Here is a 21385-nt window from a genome sequence, read left to right on the forward strand (position 1 = left end):
GAGGTTAACTGCACTTGTCTAACGGGAGAAAAAAGAAGCGAAAAAAAAAACGTCTACTGGAGTGGAACTCTAGGTTTGTTAAGTACATCAGACAATAAATGAAACATCACTGACACACAATGCTGGCACATCACTAAAACAAGAAGTGTATTTTTACCTTCACTTTAGTACGCAGAATTTCTGTAAAATTTAAAAACAGACAATTTGATGTAAAATTTAAAGGGACTGACTAATTAATGCGAAGAATTGTTTTTTTTAGATGCGGCAGAAATATTAGTATCCAAGGTGCTCGATTCTGCAAAACTTTGTTTATAAACACTGCTGAAGATTTTGAGAATTTTTCTTCTGGTAAATTTGCCTATTTTCATGTTACAGTGCTGGAAATGCTGAAAACCATTGACAAGCACGATAGCGACTGCACGCTGATGAAAGTGAACTAAAAATTAACTTAGTCCCAGTCATTAGCAGTAATAACAGTTTTAGCTTAGCATAGTGTCCATATGAGTTTCAACACCAAAGTCTTTTACACAGCTCAGTGATGTACCCTTTGTTGACGGTTACAGTGGACCACGGCAACCATTTCAGTAAATGTGAAACACTGTGGCACCATCATCAAAAGCTTAAAAGGCAGTTCATCAGCAATTCAAAGAGTGCACCGGAGAGAATGTTGACCATTATAAAACAAGACACTTGAAAAAAAATGTGGTGCACTTAAAACATATTTTACCGAGACGTGGTCACATTGTGGGATACACAGATAATGGCAAGGTTTCACCGCAGGATATAGCTTCAGCTTGTTTTACACAAAATTCAGTTCCGAATTATTTCTTCAATATTGCAATGCCCGATTCGTTCCACAATGGTCTCGCAAGTCTTGGTCAGTTGTCAGTCCCTTTAAAGGATTGAATCATCCAGGGGTCTTGCATTGAATTTAAACTGATTTGAAAATTAAAAATGGAAATTTTACTGTCATCTTCTGCCCTTCTGACCATTCATTGAAATGGTCTGTGTATGCTGCTTCAAGAGTTCAGTAAAAAAAAACATGAAGCCCATGGCCAAAGGAAGACACAAGCAACTCCTTTCGTAAACTTTATTTGAACAACCTACTCCACATGCACAGCTGACTGCATCTGCATGTGCCATTAAGGTGCAGCTTTTCTTTTGTTTTTACTTCCACCTGGCCAGCTGTGCACCAACAGCCTCTAGCACTATACAATTCTGACCAAGTCAGAGCCTACACACGTCGTTGCGTCAAACTGACCAACAACAGGACGGAGTTGCAGGCACCAAAAAGCACTCAAATTTCATAAGCGAAGGCACTGTACCTGTCATACTACGCATTCAGATACTAAGCACTGCTTCTGCAATAGTGTATTTCAATCCAAAGTTTTAGTTTTCAGTGCACTCAATTTCTATCACTATATATACTATCATGATAACTTTCACCTTTATGGCAACTCTCTTCATGTTTTGTGATAGAACAGCACATACCACAAAATCCTCAAAGTACATGGCAGTCACCAAAACTTGCAAGGCGACAGATTTCGAAAAGCAGTCAGTCGCCAAAACAACCTGCAAACATGTTTCGTACTTACAGCAATGAAAAGTAAGCACAGACGTAATACTAAAACCACTAAAACCCGATATAGTGCAACTTGCACATGGTACATAGCTGCTGGATGGTTTCTGCCAGTATCTGCAATATCAATCTCGCATGACAGTTATTCGTGCTAGTGAAATTAAGTGCTTGCTAAAGGAGGCAGCATATGCACACAAACAAGTTTAAAATGCCCTTGACACAAATGTACATGAATAAAAATATGCACGATTTCATGCCCATCAGCAAAACCCGAAAGTGAAAATCAAATCGTTGAACTTGACGTGACACACTGTCTGTTCCTTTAGCACTATTTAAAAGTTTACAGACGCGGGCTGCTTCTTTGGATATGGGGTTCATACAATCTACAATTATGCGGCATCTCAACTCTGGCAATATGACATGCGCCAGTTTGTGGCTCCATTGAGGTATTCCTGAACGATGTCCCTTTCTTGGAGTGGCCTATTTTTAGCCTTGTATACCTCTTCAAAAAACATAGGATATATATGCAAGTAACCTTAAATTAGTTACTTCTGAGCAACAGCAAAGATTACTCCAACCACCTTCTTTTCCTTACACAAGGATGAATGACTACGTGCGCAAGTATCGTTGACATAACACATTCATAAAAATCTCTCAACCATTGCTTTCACACGAGTTTCTGCTGCCACTTCCCTAACGCGTCGCTCTAAGTTGTGAAAGAGTACTCATTGGCTAAGGGAAGGAACGCCACTTGGATTCGTAACAGTTTACTAAATACATGACAGTGCACAAAAAGCAAGAGACCAGACTAGCATGTGACACCTTGGACCTATTCAGGCAGTTAACACCCACGAGCTTGTCATTTGAAGGCAGCCCCCATGGCTAAGTAAGCGTGCTTATATGCAAACCTAACCTCCTGGCCATTATAATCATCTACTTTTCCTAATGTTCTGAACATAAATTTCCGATGCTCATACTGCAAGGCTTCTGGTTATTAACCGGCATCGATGTGGCACAACTACAAAATACCATGGTGGCTATAGGTTGCACTTTGCCCAACATGTAGTCATGGCAGAGCTGCTTACTAGACTGCTGCAGGTGGACTGTTTGAAAAAAAGAAGTGGTTAGACTACTCCACGGTCCATAAACAACACATGCACTGCATTCTTAAAATGCATATCATGGCCTGCTGGAAGAAGAAAACGAGGCAGCATTGTAACATTGTTTCAGTGCCTCTCAAGTGCGATTTCAGCTGGCCACATTTGCTGTGTGGCCAGCTTTAGTAGTTCTGCTCACGGCCTGCACCATCACTTCGACACTGTTCTGCAGGTTTTTTCAACAATGAATAATTGTGTTCGTCTCTTTTAAAGCAACTAAACTGCACCAACAATAACACCAAGCACTTGAACTCTGCAACTTAGTTTCCCTTGCTGTGTTCTTGCTGTCCCTGAAACAAGCTACAAGAGTGCACAAAAGCTCAGATTAAAGGACTAGGGTGAATTAAGAGGCCCTCTGATGGCAGTCAATTGCTTGCTGTTGCATGCTGCTGCTTGTGTAAATGGAAAAAAATATGGTTACGGTACGCATTGCACAGGGGAAGGCTCTCATATCCTCCAGCTGCCCTGGGTCACACCAGGATGATGCAGGTTAGGCTGTCGGTGGGTTAGCTGTTCAACAAGCTTGTGCCAACTGCTGACAGGCAGTGACTTGCATTGCGAACGACAAAGGTCAGTATCACATGACACAAAGCGCACTCCAACCCCAGCTTCTAAGCGCAGCAGCAATAGCTGGAACCGGCACAAATTAGAGCGGCTGTTGTTTCTTCAAGGTCCTACGAAGTGGCAGTTGCCCAGGAAAGAACTAAGAAGGCTCAAGCAGTGCGCCATCGAGTCCAAAATCGAGATGCCAATGCCTTTTGCATGGCTTGCGAGCTGATGTCAAAGGTCATGAAGCTGATGCCGACAGCGATGGGTCCCTTGATCCAGTTCATACTGAGCCCCTTGTAAAGGCCTCCAATGAGCCCTTCGTTCTTGTAGACCATGATGAGTGTTCCTAGGATGCTCGTGTAGTTTTGGCCTGTGAGCGGTGCCGTTTGCATTCGCCGCCTCACAATGTCCAGCGGATAGGAGCTCGACTGACCGAACAGTCCGCCTACCGCACCAAACACCAAACGCTCGATCGGGTGAAGCTCTGTCGACCCAGTCTGTTCTGTTGGGAGAAATGCAGAATATCGTGCAAACCATCATTTACTTTGTACTCAGAGTTAGTGAGCTACAGAAGGAATGCACAGGTAAAAAAGGCTTAGCAGCATGCAATAAATGTGAAGACATACAGAGGTTGTGGCAACGAAAATTGCTGCACAAAGCATGCCATCTCTACATGTCAATTTGCTTAGTTTAGCAGCTCGGCACCTCATCACGTTTTATGATGGTTGCCGTTTCTGCAAGCACCAATATCACACAATTCTCCTGCTCTTCCAACATGTGAGCTGCCTTGACACGAGTGTTCTTCAAGTGGCCATTAAAAATCATTTCTGGTACCTAGTGGCCTCACATAGCAATACAGTACTACGAAATGACAATGTTGCACAAGTGTGACACCCTAATTGCCATTTTCAAACAGCTGCACACTACGAGTACACTAACACAGCCATTAAGTATACAGAGAGTATTCACTTATTTATTTACAGCATATCCTGCTGTGACGAAGCATTACAGCGTGAGGGTAAAAGTAACAATACAAACAGACAAAACATCGATGGCACAGTGACTTATAAAGCAAAACATTCTCAATTTCAAAACATTTTATACAAGCCATAACAGAACAGTGCAAGAGTAACTCCATTAATTACATATTATTGATAAGTTGAGCAAAGTGGACACCTTCAGCTGTGACCACATCCACTGGTATAGCATTCCATTCAGATATTGTTTTTGCAAAGAAAAAGAATTTCATGTCATTTGTAAGACATTTAATTTCTCTAATTTCACTGTTGTGACTCCCTCGACTCAAGATGTAGTGGGGAGCCTTGATGTATTTAGATTTGTCTACACGAGTTGAGTTATTGCAAATTGCATGCGTTAGTTATAGCCGGTTTACCGTCCGCCTTTGTCAAGAGGTTCGAGTCCAATGCTTGCCACAAAGCTGGACGTGTATTCTAAGTGCAGCCTTACTTTCAATCCGTACGCTGCTATTTTCAGTATCTGACGAGCGCCACAAATATTCCGTAAGTAAAAAGTAATACAGATTGTACAAAGGTCTGTACCTGCTCTTAGCCTCTTCAGAGTCTCGTATGTGAAAAAACTGGCACCAGCGTAAGGGATGACTCCAAGCATGGTGGGTGCGAACCCTCGGTACAAGTGCCTGGGACCTTCCTTTCTCCAGATCTCCCGAAACACTTCAATTATGTTCCTATACCTGTGAACACAGAAAGGAAAGAGAAAGTTAAGGAATGAAATGAAAGCTGTGGAAAGAAGTCCTGTTTGTGCATCAAATAGTAATACACCTTTTAGCCTTAATACTTCCCAGGCAAATTTTGGCCAACAGTTTTCACAAAAAGAGAAAGCAATGCAGAATGAACTTCAAATTTTCTTTTACTCCAGTAGGTCCAGAGCTACCACAGTATTAAGCCACAACAGAGCAAAAAGACAAACTTACTGTGGCAGTGCTTACATACCCTGTCTGCATTTCAATGCCACTCTTCAGGACAAAATCCGCACTCTGGCTGATATTTAGTAAACACTCATACCTCCAGCACCCAGCTTGTAGCATGACTATGGCATTCATGGATAACCAACCTCGGTGCACCACACTGTTTAAGTGTACCATTTGAAAGAAGCGCCACTGCTGCCACACTGCAATAATCACCTATCTGGCTTGGAAACAGCCATCCTTGCACGTGCAACGTCCAAGGGGTAGGTCAGAGCTGATGCTGTGCAACCCGCCAAAGAGCCGGCAAGGAACGTTCTGAAGTAGTGCTCCTTCCTGCATGAGATCAAGCCAGAAGCTGGAAATGTTTCTGCCAGTGTTACTTAAATGCACAGCAGAGTGTATCCAGACCCTTACCACAACACCTACATTCAAGGGGTGGTTGGAAGCTCACCTAGTTTACATACTCTTCTGCAAATATACATCCCAAACCACTGATGGCGCATTCTAGCACGAGCGATTAGCTGCGCAGCAAACTTTCACAACCCCTCCTCCATTACTTCAAGTAAAATTAAATGCAGAATCTCAATCGATAGTTTGAACTCAAGCGGACCAAAAGTTTCTTTAAATCATGCAGAGTTCACACTGGAGGTGCTGCAGAGCATGCTTTGTAAGAGGGGCTTTACGCTTAGCTTTGGCACACTTATGCAGTCACCAAGAGCCGAGGGCAAGTGACGAGAATGTAGTGACCTCGTACGTATGCCAGCACCACATTGGTCCTACTCAACCACCAAAATAAGCCTGCCCGTCTCTTGCGACAGGCACACAGAAAATGAAGGGAAGATAAAAGGAGAGCACAGCAATGAGCATCAATGGTGGATGCCATGATGGAGGCATGGCAACATGCAGCGCACATGGGCAGCGAGACCACAGTTGGCAAAAAGAGGCATGGGTTGACGCCAAATGTTCACAAGCAATAATAGGAAGGCGTGCATGCGCACGGCACCAGCAGCATCATAGTGACCATGCTCTTGAAGGAAGTTATGCGATCAGCTGCCATGGTTACTTGCACGCAATCACTCCCTGCCAAGCCACAAGCACACTGCTATGCTATTGTGCTTTGCCAGCCGAAGCAGGCAGGCTGCGTAGCCTATTAAGAGCGACTGTTGCATGTGCGCATATGTTTGAATTGCCGGCTGGACATTCTCACACTGAAATGCATACCATTCTGACAGGACCAAGGTGTCGGTTCAAATAAACCGGACATTTTAATTAAGTGTAAATTAACAACATCCCAGCGTAGTTATATATACATTGCAATTAACTACCAATGACTATAGGAGCTAACTTGTAGCAGTACAGTTGGTTATAAATTTATCAAACACCTGCCCATGAGGCAGGTGTGGTGTAGCCTATTGCTGTGAAACCAGTATAATACTCATTACTCAGCTGTCCCTCGGCTCTCCAAAAAGGCTACATGAAACATAAGTTCAAAAGTCCACTTGGACACCCACCTTCTCTCATTTGTGTCCACTTTGAGGATGATTTTCCAGTGTTCGTGGGCAGCGTACTGGCAAGAGGCAAAGGGCACAACCCTTGCCATGGTGGCTGTGTTGCCCCTCCACCAACTGAGCAAGCCATGCTCCTTGTACGATGTCACCAAGAACTTAACTGCCTTAGGAAATGAGAACTGCTCATTGTGTACTGCAATTGGACAAAAAAATTGGCACCACCTAAAAAAGCAGCACAATAAGAACATCTAGTTCTGCCTCCTTGCACGGTCAAGCAAAGCAACCACCTTAAGAGGCTATGAAAACGTACTTAACAAAGATGTTCAAAGGAGCATTCTCAAGTGTGCTTTTCTGAAAATGCATGCATCTGCCCTGTGAAATCGAAATTACCAACATAGACCACTGTCTAACAAACTTCAATTGCCAACATGAACATGTGTCGGTCAAAAAATAACATACAATCTGCAATAGCTCCATAATGGTAAAGACTGGGGAAATTAAATTTTATATGCAGAAGCATAGGTCATTTATACCCTCATTCTCATCAAACTTTTGTTTCCTGCTGTTTTAGGTAAGCCACCATGCTTGACAAATGTGACACCCTACTATGTCGCCATGCAGTGATCAAATTTCTCTACACGCATATAGATAACTCAGCAATATCATTCTGCTGGAAGCTGTTGCCAGTCTATAGCAACACAGTGATGACTATCACGGTGATGTGTTTTCATGGCTTAAGATGTTTTGGCGTGGTGGCTGCGGTATCCAGGTCCTACCATGTTGACGTAGACCGTCAAGCGTCGCAACCGATGAAAGTGCATCAATTACTGATGAACTCACTCAAAATGACAGACTCATCACTACGAGACAGATTATGAAACACATAAATATAGCCATAGGATCTGTCTTAATGCTACTCAAAGGTTAAGGATACAGAAAAATTTGCGCTCGCTAGGTTTCACAGCTCTTGACAAGAATAGTTCAGAAAAAACATGTGTGATGGTCTGAAAAGTTTCTTTTGGGCTTGTCCACACTGCTTCTATGAAGCCATTTATTCATGACATCATTCATGAAGAGCTATAGAATCTATCTGTTTGGACAACTGTAGGCTCATCTGCATGGCAAACAGGTTTGAGATTACAAGTTCACTGCATGTGAAAAAGTGGTGTAATGACCAACCTTAAGAGTTTATCAAGTGCATTTGTATCATGAAAACAAAGTTTACTACAGTGCAGTGATTCAAATGGATCAAATATTCAGTGGCATTTTCAAAGGACCAAAACGCCAATTCTTCCATCAACAAAACATCACTTAGGCAAGTAAGTGCTTGGCATTACTGAGTTACACTGGATTGTGCCTTACTTTTTGACCAACTTTTGCATGTTACTACATCCCAGATACACAAAAAATGTAGCGAATGTAAATAACATGAGAACAGCCTTCAATTCAAATGTTCTTTTCAACATGACTTATGGGATAGCAGTTTTGCCCACGCCCCTCTCAGTGATGTGAATATGACTGCCCTCGCGTTGTTTCAAGCTGGCTTAATCCCATTATATCTAGCGGCAGGGGGCCCAGGGTTCTTGTTATACCCAAACAGGTCACTCCACAGGGTACACCAAAAGTTTCCAGGCCACAAGGTCTGCTTTCCAGCAATATATTTTGGCACTTGGGACACCTATGAAGCTACCAAGGTTCTCAGAGGTGAAAATTATACTCTCCTACCTTCCAGATATTGAGGTTCAGCAATGTCATAAATGCCTCACTACATGGTTCAAAAGCAGACCCCTGTGGCCTGGGAACATTCAACGCATCCTCTACATATGCACAAGCATTCAGCAGCAATTCCATACATACCGTGCGAAGCACTTCAAAAGGCCATGGCGAAGAGCACAAGTATAAACACATGAAAAACAATACAAAAAAAATGTCGGCAGACACACTTAAAACTGCTCACGTGCAGGAATGCGAAAGCATTACTCATTCTTTTTGAAGCCTCACCATAACTTTGTGTTTGAGAGCATTGTTTATGCGTAATGTTTGTACATGCATTAAAAATCTTTTCTACAAGTTTATGTGTATGACACCATCTGAAATGCTGCACGATGAACGCTTGCATTGCAATTTTGATACGAAAGTTTGGGAAGGCACACAGCTTGAGTTGCACATACTGTCAGTTCGAATCCCTGTCGCAAGCTAGCCTCCAACTTGACTATAGTCAGATACAACTCAAGAACAAAGTGGCTTTTCCCTGACAAAGGATACCCTTCCTCCCAACGGCATCGGGAAATTCTCATAAACCTGCTAGCATGACAACGCAGGCAGTAGCACGACAATGCATGGAGGCGACTGTCCCTCACCACGAAGGGAGGGGACTATCGCCTTTCATCTGCCACTCCCTGCACTGTCACAATAGCAGGGTGATAAGAATCGGCCAATGCCAATGGCTGTAAGAAGGTCCTTTGACAGAGAAAAGCCACTTCATTCTTGAGTCTTATCCGACTAAAGCACATGCAAGCTATATGCAATGAGAAATCGTATGACACCACCCGGAATGGTCTACGGCAAATGGTTGTGTAACAATTTTGATATGAAAGTCTGGGAAGGCATACAATTGAAGGTGCATATGTCGTCGGTTCAAATCCCTTTCGCAAGCTAGCCTCCAATTTGACTAGCACATGTAAGCCATAAGCAACGAGAAATGGTATTACACCATCCAGTATTTATAGACGAATGATACGTATAGGATTGTCTAGAGTGGTGGTATTTGGCTAGCTGTGTGCGTCATACGGCCGCTTGATGACATGAAGTCATCCTATTTTTCTTGCCATCGCTGGGATTTTCTGTACCATCTACATGTACACACACACACACACACACACACAAACACACACACTAAAACACACTTGCCGCCGGCTTTTCTCAAAATGAAGCCAGTAATGCTTTCACATTAAAAGCTAAGGGGCAACACAAACATGTGGCTGTCGCAAACAGTAATAAACTACTCAAAGATATCACAGAAACATAATTTGGCTTTTTCTCACAGAAGCACAACTTTGCTAGTTCACAAGTTCTTAAAAATGAGGTCAGATAATATAGCACGCTAGAAATCATTTCAGCTGCTGAATAAGACATCAATCAGGCATCAATATCAGGAAACAAAGAAAGAAGAATGGAGAGAGCAAAGCTATTACTAGTTTTGGTCTAACTACATTGATTATGTTCCCTCAAGACACAAACAAAAAGAAACAAAGAAACTGCACAGTCATGCTCTATACAACAATCACACATACCACATTAGAATAAAGTGATAGCTGGTCACTATGTAGATAAGAAGAGTCTTACTTTGAAAGTTAATTTTTGTACGGTCAAGGGGTGCGATAGTCGTTTTTGCAAGGGACCCAGCTATTGCCCCAGCAATGAATGAAGTGACAACTTTATCTCGATTTGTTATCTGAAAACAAGAGGAAAGAGATCATAACTGTTTCTACCATTTAGCACATACTACTCCAGGTCACAACACATTTATTTACATCTCAGCAAGCACTGCACATTAAATAGTATGATTAAGTGGTTAAGAGAACAAGGGCATGTATATTATACATGTTGTCGTTTCTGTTAGCAGTTATAATGAAATCTGTTCTTGTGCAGTCTGTCCTTGTGCAGTCTGTCCTAGTGCAGTCTGTCCTAGTGCAGTCTGTACTTGTGCGGAAATTATTTAGTGGCAGCACACCATGCATACAGCTGGCTAAGCACTTGTAAAGCGACAAGATTAGAAGACTGTTAAGATATGAAGCTGATCAAGCCGATAGTCCATGGTTAAAAACGAAGCCTTAGCAGAATTTGTACATGTATTTATCAGTCCACTGCACAAACAAAATACTGTTTTCATCCAGTGAGAAAGCATGCCAGTCATAATTGGTATCGTGTTTTTGCACAACCAGCAAAGAACAAGGCTGATATGTCAGATTTTTGCTGAAAGCATTACTTTTAACAGGAAATGTTTGTTGATGTTACGGTAGGTTAGTCGAAGCCGTTAGAATTGACCAAAAGCAAGAAAAAGTAAGCCCCGTTAGTAGATTTCACTGGCTTTACCGCATTTTCTCCCTCAGCCATTGAATGAAAAGATCAGCCTAGGCAACTGTTGTCTCCAAACCTAGCCAGAATAGAAGAAACAGAAAATTAATGAATAATAGGTTTCAAGGCTAATGAGCATTACAAAGCGTATCTTTCCCGCACAGCTGAAGCAGAAGTGCTACATTTTCAAAGCCAAACTATTTATGCATGAAGTGCACCATAAATATTATCCCAGCACATTTTGCACAGCAACCAATGACCAAATTTAAGCTTTAGACACAAGATTTACAAAAATCACACCTAATAACACAAAAAAGTTACTCCCAGAATGTGCAGTTCTAAGCTGCTTTATACACCATTCTAAAAAAGAAGAGTCAAAGTACCAGTTAAGCTGACATTTGTGAATGTATTACATACAGAGCATTTAATTAACTTGAGACTGGAACCATGCAGCAAGATTAACTTTTCTGTTGCTTGCACTTGTGGTCACATCACAAGAGGCAACAATCAATACTACTAGAAAAGAGCCACAGCAACACAAGTTACTGAAAGCCTACACACCAGAAAGAAAACTTTTATCAATGGCAAGCGCTAGCAGGAAAAGGATAGCGAGGTTTTGAAGAACTTCAAAATTTGAACATTCAAGTAAAAGGACAATTCACAATTAGATACTGTAAAGCACAGCATGATTGTCACCATCTGAACATTTCTCTGCTGTTTGCTCGAATCATGCATACTTTATTTCATGATAATAAAACTGGAAAGCAATGCCGTTGAATGAAATGACCATCAAGTACAATCATAAATAAAGAGTTGGCCTGTGTGTCCGGCTGCCAACCCACTGCAAGAAAAAGGTTTCCTGAAGTTGACTCGGCTCCTTTCATCATGCCACATTTGATCTATCATAGCTGCTCACAGAGCAACAAAGAAGAATGACTAACGTTCATAGCTACATAAAGAAGTGTGTTTAACGGATTTGCAATGAAAGGCAGCCTGTTCTGGCTGAATGCATTTTCAAAGCCTTTTATTCATGTTGGCCTCATTAAAGTAATGATGTGCATGCTTTAGCACCGAAACGTCTCTGCACATATTATGATCACACCGGCATGGCCATTGGAAAGGCAAAGTGCTCAACTTAATTTGCAGCACATCTAGGCAGCCTATGCTTGTTACCCACATGCCATGGTTTTAAAGAGCAGCTTCATGCAGTTTTTGTGATTTTCTTTTAAAAATCAATTTACACTTGTGGAAAGTAATTAGAAAAAACTGCCAACTGGTCCAATTGCCAGTTCCAATTGGTCTCAAAACATGTTTGGCCAGTTCCAGTTGGTCTTTTTTGACTAGACTTAACCTATTGTAACAACTAAAAAGTATCTAGAGTTGAGTTGTTGTATGCTACAGGTAGGATTAGCCTTGCTTAGTCTGCCGGCAATTGCTGCACCGTAACGTCACTTATATGTTAATAAAGACCTAAAACTTGTCGGATCTGCCCCGCTATGCGCACAGTCACATATAATAGTACGTATTCCACTCTTGCAGTCATCATCTGTGCACACATTCACTCACAGCAGAACAAAGTCCACTCCAGAAGTCACCATCTATGCACATATTCAGGCACAGTAGAACATAGTCCATTGCAGTGCCACCATCCATGCACACATTCACTCACAGTATAACATGGTCCACTGCAGAAGACACCATCTACGCACACATTCAATCACAGCAGACCATAGTCCGTTCCTGCTGTCACCATTTAGAAACAAGATCAGTGTCTTGCAGAAATGTTAAAAGAAGGCGTGCAGCCTCCCTTCTGCATGTCTGGTTTTCACTCAGGTAGACAGTGTCATGAACTGTACTGTGAAGGATACCTGTCTTCTTGAAGCAAGCGAACATCACATACCTTTCCACGTTGTACTCTGGGCAGTACATAATATAATGTTCTATATCCCTGCACACAACACATAAAGAACATAGCGGACACGATGCCATGCCCGTCTTATGCATCCAGGCAGGAGTACGAGCAGAGGCCATGCGAATTCGATGTAGTAGAGTAGCCTGGGATCTTCTCAGTCCCTTGGTCATACATGGCTTGTGGGGCGCACTCCAAAGGGTACTAAAATGATCGAGCACTGTTTCTCTGAAGAGACTTTTTCCATCTTAAGGTACTTTTTTTGATGGATTTCTTGACAGAGCTTTATGGGTGAGATTGTCTGCCACCTCATTACCGTTGACTCCTATGTGAGAGGGCACCGATTGGAAATATAGAGTAAAGCCTCTGCTGTGCAGATTCTGCAACAAGCGTAGAGAGCTTATAGACAAGGCATCAGTAGGGAAACCGCGCTCTAACCTCTGAAGGGCAGATTTTGAATCCGTTAGGATGACAACAGGTTGAGCCGGACAAGACCCTAACTTCCGTAAAGCCGCCTCAATAGCAACACTTCCGGCCATTGTGGAGGATACAATAGCAGAAAAGCGTACAGACCACTTACAGTCCAAAGAAGAAATGTAAAAAGCCGCTGCGCTAACCTGTTTGACCTTGTCCACAGAACCATTCGTCAAAAATTGAAAATGGCAGACAAACTCTGTTTCCAACTGTTCAAGTACGAGCGAGCGCGTTGCTGCCAAAGGAGAGCTGCGCTTTGCGCTCACATGGGGAATTGTGAGCTTACAGTCTAGGGTCGGAAAAGACCGGGGGGGTTTCGACCGTTTCCTTTGCGTTCGAACATTAAGGCCTAAAGAACTAAGAGTATTAAGTGCCAAGTAGGCCTTCGACTCGTATCTCTTGCACAGCCTCTGGAGAAGGGATTGCCCAGCTACCGTCTCTCCTAGGCGCCCAAGATGTATTAGTAGACTCTGAGAAGCGACAAGGCTAAGAGGTTTTGATAGAGACTCATGAAGCACTGCCTTGTTCGCAGCCACCTGAGGAACTCCAATGGCTCTTCTTAGGCCCTTTCTATGGAAAACTTCGAGACGTTCAAGCTGTGATGCCGAGGGGGAAATTAAAGGCAATTGATACATTATGCAACTGACAACCAGCGCTTCATGAAGTTTGACCATTGAAGGAGGATGGTTTCCCCATTTCTCACTTGCAATTCTACGGAAAAAAAATTGAGACGCAAAGACAATGGCGTCAACAGCTTTTCGCCACTGTAGACGGGAGTCAATAATGATGACCAGAAAACGCGTGTCGTTAAATTGGCAGATGCAAGAGTGACCAAGGTCTATTTCAACTGCGCTTGACATCTTCCTACACCTGGAAACAGAACAAAGCCGGATTTTTCCACTGATAGAGGCAATCCCACACCTTGAAGGTAAGCTTGTACCGAAAGTAGAGCCTGTCGAGCTATGAGGGCTAATCGCTTGTGTAGGTAGCCAGTAATCCAAATACGGATGTCAGAGCAGGGAGAGATGTTTCACTTGACATCTCTCCCACAACTGCTAGAACGTAGGTCATGGATGTTTCTGATAATCTCACATGCAGTAACCTTTTGAACAAAGGAAAAGAAAAGTGCACAAACGATATGCACAAAAATGCTAGCAGTGCTAGCAATACACATTGGTCTCAATTCCAACTCTTTTTTGTTGCTGTTGTTTCCTTGCCAAAAACGCACTGTATCCTTCAACTGTATACTTTCATACCGGAACTAATGCTGTTTTCGCAAGGTGGAAAACCATCATTTGCAATGTTTAAACCACACAACCTTCACAGCCTGCATGCAACGCTATCAATTAGCACCAACTGTGTGTCCAGCCTTCGTCAAAGGTACAGAGCTGAGGCTATTTGCTTCTATGCCTTGCTGTAAAGCTCATAATGCGAAATATTTCCCCCATTACAAATCTATTAAAGATTAGAGGAACTCTCATTCCTCTGAGGGCTACAAAAATCTGAAGGCTACAAAAGCCCTAGTGTGCAGCTTAAAAGCAAACCCTCTTGGTCTCTCTACTTCTGACAAAGGCTGTATTTAACGCTCACAACGAAACCAACAAAGCGTATTCATTTATCAACAGGAATGTGTTCCTTTCAAATAAATAGTACCTCCTAATCAACTGCTGAGTATTACCTCAGTAAGCTATTGTTTATTGCATATTTTTGTGTGTGAGGCATGTTTTCACATATCCGAACTATTAAATTTAGCCTCGCAGTATGGCCAGGGGCACCTGACAATGAATTCCATGTAACTCTTCACTGGGCAAGAAACATTTCTGATACCCGAAGATTTTCTTTGCTTGAGCATTATGAGCAAAAACAATGCCTCATCACTATCTGTTGACCACGTGTAGCACTTGATCCATGGTTAACGCATACTTTTAATTTGCTGTTAAGACAGCTGGAGAAATAGTACTCTTGCAACTTCACAAAAAAATATTCTGTTTACCACAGACCTACTGTCCTCGAGAAGCACGGAATTCTTCCCTGTGATGGCACAAAAACAGAAAAAGACATTTAACCACCACAAACTGCATTCAAAAAGCAAGCAAATTATTCAACAGTTCAGAACATACAGAATCGGTCTACCTCATACTGCGGTTCGTCATCCCAGTGGCTGAATGCGTCTGGAGCTGGCTCGTTGATGTTTGAACTTTCATCATATCCTGTAGAGCTCGGCGATGGCAAAAGTTTTATTTGCATGCCAGAATTTCATTCAGGTTCCTTCAGTTGTTACGCCTGGAATATGTGACATGCAACATTACTTCTATTTGCCACTCATGCGCAAGCAAAGTTCACTAGCCTAATATACCTGCTTCGGTCTCAATAGCTAGCAAATTTTTCTATGCTTACCCACGTAGTATAGAAAAGCAGCAATGGCAAAAAGGGTAGACATGCAGATAAAAGCAGTGCTGGAGGATATTTGAGATTTTCCCCTTGCACAAGTGCTAAAGCACCCCTTGAACATTTCAGATAATGAAGGCTCAAAAGTGAATGAACAGACTTTTGAGTGATCATGGTCCAAACCAAGTGGGTGGCGTTACCCCTTTCAGACACGTATTAATTTTACTATCAAGAAAAATCCAACAGATTAGTACCCCCAATTTTTCAATTCATGCAAGCACGCAAGCTTTCCTGCATGTGAAATTGTAGCCTTATTGTTCTACCAAATCCAATAATGCACAAATAATTAATGTGCTTACCATCTGAAGCTCTTCCACAATCAAAATTGTGCTAACAATGTGCTTTAGTAATGAATTCCACCAAGTCAGAAAAGCTGAAGCGACCGCACTAGACAGCACTTCCTTGGCGTGCCATAAAATTCCATGACATCCTTCTTTATTTCTTGCTCTCCGGAAAAATCACCCTTTTCTAAACACAACATGGCACTGCCATTCTGTCCAACGGGGATTTCAAATGTAGCCAACATGACTCATTTGGTGATAAGAGCGCTAAACACTTTGAAAAATTAGCAAAAGTTACATGCACAATCTTAGACTCCATTCCACATAGGGATATGCATGTTAGGAAGGGCACAACACTCATCGACAGCAGCAGCAGCCCGACTATGGCCAATGCAGGACAAAGGCATCTCCAATATCTCTCCAACTAACCCTGTCCTGTGCCAGCCGCAGTCACCTAATCCCCGCAAACTTCTTTCTGCCGCTCCCTGCCTACACCTGACTTATGTTGGAATACAGTCCGTCACCCTTAACAACCATCGGTTATCTTGCCTTCGCATTGCATACCCTGCCCAAGCACATTAGTTCTGATTTCAAAAAAATCTACCTTTAACTCATGTTGGTTCCCAGACTCACTGTGCTCTGTACGTGTCTCTTAACATTACATCAATCATTTTCCTTTCCACAGCTTCTCAACTTAAGTAGAAACCTCTTAGTTAGCCTCCACGTTTATGCCCCATAGCTGAGCACCGTTAAGATACAGCTGTTATACACTTTTCTTTTGAGGGATAGTGGTAAATTGCCATTCATGATCTCAGAGAACCTGCCAAGTGTGCTGCACCCCATTTTTATTCTTCTAGTTATTTCACTCTCATGATCCAGATCTGCTGGCACTACCCGCCCTAAGTAGATGTATTCCCTTAGCACTTCCAACACCTCGCTGCGAATCATGAACTGCTGCTTCCTTCAAAGAGTGTTCAACACTACTTTAGTTTTCCACATATTAATTTTTAGACCCATCATTCTGTTTTGCCTGTCTAAGCCACTGATCGTGCTTTGCAATTCATCCCCTTCAGTGACCTAGCAGGGCCTGTCATCAGTAAATTGCAGATTACTAAGGTGTTCACCATTACTCTCATCCCAAACTGCACCCACTGCAGGTCTCTGAATGCCTCCTGTAAACAAGCAAGTGAATAACATTAAGAGATTGTGTCTCCTTACCGACAACCTTCCCTATTTGTATTTTATTGCAGTCTTTATGTAGGACTGTGGTGGCTTTGCAGCCATTATAGATATCTTCCAAAATTTTTACATAAAGCGCTTCTGCCCCCCCACCCCCCGGATTCCGTAACGCCTGCGTGACTGCTGAGGTTTCGACGGAGACAAATGCTTTCTCATAATCTCTGAAAGCAACACATAGGGGTTGGTTATATTCTTCGCATTTCTCTATCACTTGATTGCTATTGTGAATATGGTATATCATCGATTAGCCTTTACAAAAACCTGCCTGATCATTCGGTTGATTGAAGTCTAAAGTTGTCCTGACTCTATTAGCAATCACCTTAGTAAAAACCTTGTAGGCAATGGACAGTAAGTTGATCGGTCTAGATTTTCGAGTCCTTAACGTCTCCCTTCTTATTGGAGTAAGATGACGCTAGCGTTCTTCCAAGATTCCAGCAAGCTCGAGGTCATAAGGCATTATGTATACAGGGTGGCTAGTATTTTAGTGCAATCTCCCCAACATCCTTCAATAGATCTGCTGTTATCCTCACCAGCTGCTTTCGCCCTTTGCACTGCTCCCAAGGCTTGTTTACTTCCTTTTTCATTACTGGCGGGAGAGAGAGAGAGATATGCACTTTGTAACAAATTAAGCGCCTAGTAAGTCTTAGGTCTTTTGCACCAGGGCTAGTTGGTCGGCCAGTTGTGCCAACCCCAGCCAGGCAAACCAGGTGGGGGATGAGGAATGTAGGGGGATTACAGTGCGATGGGGCATCGCAGTGCTCTAGGCTGACATATGGTTGGGGGGGCAGTTCGGACAAGAGGGATCGGAATGCGCCTGAAAGAGGAATAACCAGGCTGGAGAGAGGAGTGTGTTCAGCTGAATTTTTCGGATGAGGTGGGTCTGAGCACATCTCTCTCTCTCACTAACGTCCTTACTACACTGGCTACAGTATAGATTTCCAACATATTTCTTTATCAAACAGTCTTTCTTGTTAAGCTTGAGGTTCAAGAAATGATGCCTCCATCTTGATGTTAATGTGAGACAAAGCAATAGGTGCCACCTCGGTATACAGATGTGAATATATAGGGTGCAACCATTACAGGCTGGCTGTGCATAAACTAAGCAATGCTCAGAACACATTGAGTGGCACGTGCCATCCACTGCACAGATTTTTAAGAAATCCAATACCAAGACTGACACACAAAGGAAAGAAGCAGGCAGAACAACAGTAGACTTTCCAATGAACGGTTCAGATGATATCAGCAAGTCTGGTTGACAGAAAGGGATGGCACTGGGCTTACAACCGACCTAATTTCCTGACACAGATTCCTCTGGGACAAGTACATGAATGCACTGGAACCAACAACACCCACAAAATGCATTATCGCCTATTCCTGGCACGTGCACAGCTTAGCTTACCAAGAACATGAAGAATTCTTTGTCTATGAAAAGAACAGACAACTCAGTAATGCAGTTAATGCCTGGTTTCCTAACCTACATCATCTGCAGCAATTGTTGTCACCTCGTTTGCCTTGCATAACCATTACTGTGCTGGGTCATCTGCAATCAACCAACTTCACTAAACTTCTCCTAATATGTATACGTTGCAGCGATGTTCAATGTCGCCGTATACCTGCCTAACGTCCCCAACAATGCGATCATACCACACAGCATAATACAGCCAATCACCCAAGTTCTGCAACCTGTACCTCGCATATTTTAAATTGTAAATATTTGGTCTCAATAATGGAATGTGTGAAGTATCACTACATAAGGTGTCAAAAGGGGCAAATTCAAACAGCCACATCTCAGACAGCATTGAACATGATGCTTTAGAAGGCACACGCATCTTGTCACCTGCGTCAGAATTGCTCCAATTAGTTTTTTTTTTTTTATCTGTGACTGATCCGCAAAGTATATATAGTAACGAGCAGTTCATAGGATCTCAGCTTAATTGAGAGACTAACAAACCCAAAGGTAAAGGAATATCAGAGCCACTTATCGCTTGGCGTGTTCTTAGCCCCATGGAGGAGTCTTTGTCGGCTGGAATACGTATTTAAAGAACTTAACTTTCGAGCATGCAGTTATTCTTTTAGCAAGGTGTAATTTTCATCCATTAGCTAGCAGGGAGGAAACAGCGTATGCTGGGCCCTCCCAACTAGGTGTTCGACTTTAAAAATAGGAGCAGCGATTTGGCAGTTCAGTACAGTTATTAAATAACTCACAAGTCTTACCAGACACGTAAATAACTGATGGCTGGCATCAAAGGAGAGGTGGGAAATATTCAGTTAGCAACCAGCAGTTTCCACTTTCATAGGTGCAAACGGTCTCCGCCGCGAACCTCTCAAGGATGTCAAACCTGGAGAGCTCAATGCGCTGAGGCAGAAAGGTCAATGCTTTATAAAAGACTGCCGCATGGGATATTATCGTCAGATTAGCGCATGATGACCCCGCGGCGCAGCCACAAGAAAACTCACAGAGGCAGGTACAGGTACACAAGGTCGTGGGACAGCCGTTTTGATGGCGCAGAACTCGGTCGGGTAGCGGTCCTCCGACGCGTAGATGTGCTGCACTCACTACACGTGCTGTACAACTACCGAGCGCGCTTGAAGCAGAGCACCGCAACTTGTATTAAACTGAAACGATGTCGGGATTCGGACCGGAACTAGCACGTCTGGCTGCCGCCGGGAAGTGTGTCCTTTTGGAATCGCCGGAAAATACGTAACGTCGACGTCACTGATACGTAGATTTTACGTCATTTTAGCGGAATTTTTAAGTATCGTCAAAAGCACGGTCGTGTTATTGTGAAACATTCGCAGTAATATGCCCGCAAAAACCAAATCAACCACCCTTGAAAACATCGATAAAACGTCACAATGCTGATGCGACGTTGCACGGATGCAAGATATCGTGCAAGCGTGATAAATAAATCTCCGCGAAATGATAAGCGAGAGGCGTTTCTTTGCCTGCGATAGTTTGCATATGCACGTCGTTTTGGCTTTATCGTTTATTCAAGCTCGGTAGCCTGCATAATTGAATTGTTGAGAATGGTTTGTGCGCTGTGACCAGCACAGAAATCTCGTTCCGAGTTCTGTGCACTTGCCCGTTTGTCAGTGACAAATGTGGGTGCCGTGGATATCCTTCCACGGTCCACCTGAATAAACTATTGCTGGATGCCGCGGCAAACAGCTTATATGCACGCGAATGTCCGGACCCCGTAGAGTATCTGTTACGGGTCCAATTGGACTTATTTTTGGAAATGTGGCGAAGAGTTTTAAGGATGCTTCACTCCCGCCACCGGTTGGCCCGGTATTGCACTACCTCCGGGATCGGCCTTGTCTTTAGCGCGTCTTTACTATCCTGTCTTTCTATCCCATCTTTCAACTCTCCTACTTTCTGCACGTGGTAGCGATTGTGGCTCGGCTTGAGCCAGTGAGCAGGCCTGTGCACTTTCCTTTTCTTTCTTCCTGGCAACAACAACAACAGACAGACAAGCAGCTTGCGCAGAAAGAGAGCCTGCAAATAGTTCAGATGTAATAACGCATATATCAGTGACATTATTTTCATCTTCACGCTATAGCTGGATTTAAACTCCGAGGAACAACTTCAAAAATATACAAGCACAGCACTAACAGAACTATCTAGGAAGTACGAGCCGCAAATGAAGTCGATAACTCTGTTATAGCCGCCGGATAAAGAATACACTTGTGGAGGCTAAAGTCATACTCACGTACGTTCTTCAACCTATGGGATTGAAATGATGTATATTTGCTGTCAAACATGGCGCCTATGGGTCTAAATCGCTTTCCGAACGTCCTAGAAACTTTTTTTCCCCTGATAATTACGTGGAAGACCGTATCATTTTCAAGAGCCTATGAACATTATTCGAAATATGGTTAAATTTGAAAAGCTTGTCTAGAAGAATGGATCAGTGATTTTAATTCCCCACAGCAGGTCTAAGCCACGGCGAAAAAAAAATGTATTTCTTAAAATTATATTCCGCGTCTTCACGCGCATGTTTTATCGTATCACATGATGTGGCCCTCCACCGTCCAAATCGTTTAGTAAATGAAAACTCACTGCACTTGGAGCTGCGGGATAACGCAGCTCCAAGCCCTGTACACACTATGTGTCGAGGATTGCGCGAATCCGTATGAATACTCGCCACAGGTTCCCGTGCAAGCATTTGAAAGCTTGACTAAACTGGCAGCGTAATTCATTAGTGAGTTTCTGATTAAT

The 21385-nt window shown here is 42.9% G+C and overlaps 1 protein-coding gene across 4 annotated transcripts; it reads right to left on the reverse strand.

Annotated features, from left to right (window-relative positions):
* Window positions 1-1076: 1076 nt before the first annotated feature.
* Window positions 1077-19841, reverse strand: DPCoAC (dephosphocoenzyme A carrier). 4 transcript variants are annotated; one of them, XM_077626839.1, is made up of 8 exons: window positions 19624-19822; window positions 15332-15481; window positions 10834-10894; window positions 10084-10192; window positions 6742-6931; window positions 5447-5563; window positions 4845-4996; window positions 1077-3787 (listed from the first exon to the last, which is right to left on the reverse strand). In XM_077626839.1, exons 3-8 carry the CDS (start codon window positions 10852-10854, stop codon window positions 3450-3452), a joined length of 927 nt encoding a protein of 308 aa, XP_077482965.1. In that variant the 5' UTR covers window positions 10855-10894; window positions 15332-15481; window positions 19624-19822; the 3' UTR covers window positions 1077-3449. The 4 variants fall into 4 exon arrangements, with proteins under 4 accessions (XP_077482965.1, XP_077482966.1, XP_077482963.1 ...); XM_077626840.1 differs by having other exon boundaries at window positions 19381-19626; XM_077626837.1 differs by lacking the exon at window positions 10834-10894 and having other exon boundaries at window positions 19624-19841.
* Window positions 19842-21385: the final 1544 nt, after the last annotated feature.

The sequence above is a fragment of the Amblyomma americanum genome, chromosome 6 (genome assembly GCF_052857255.1).
Source record: "Amblyomma americanum isolate KBUSLIRL-KWMA chromosome 6, ASM5285725v1, whole genome shotgun sequence".
NCBI lineage: Eukaryota > Metazoa > Arthropoda > Arachnida > Ixodida > Ixodidae > Amblyomma > Amblyomma americanum.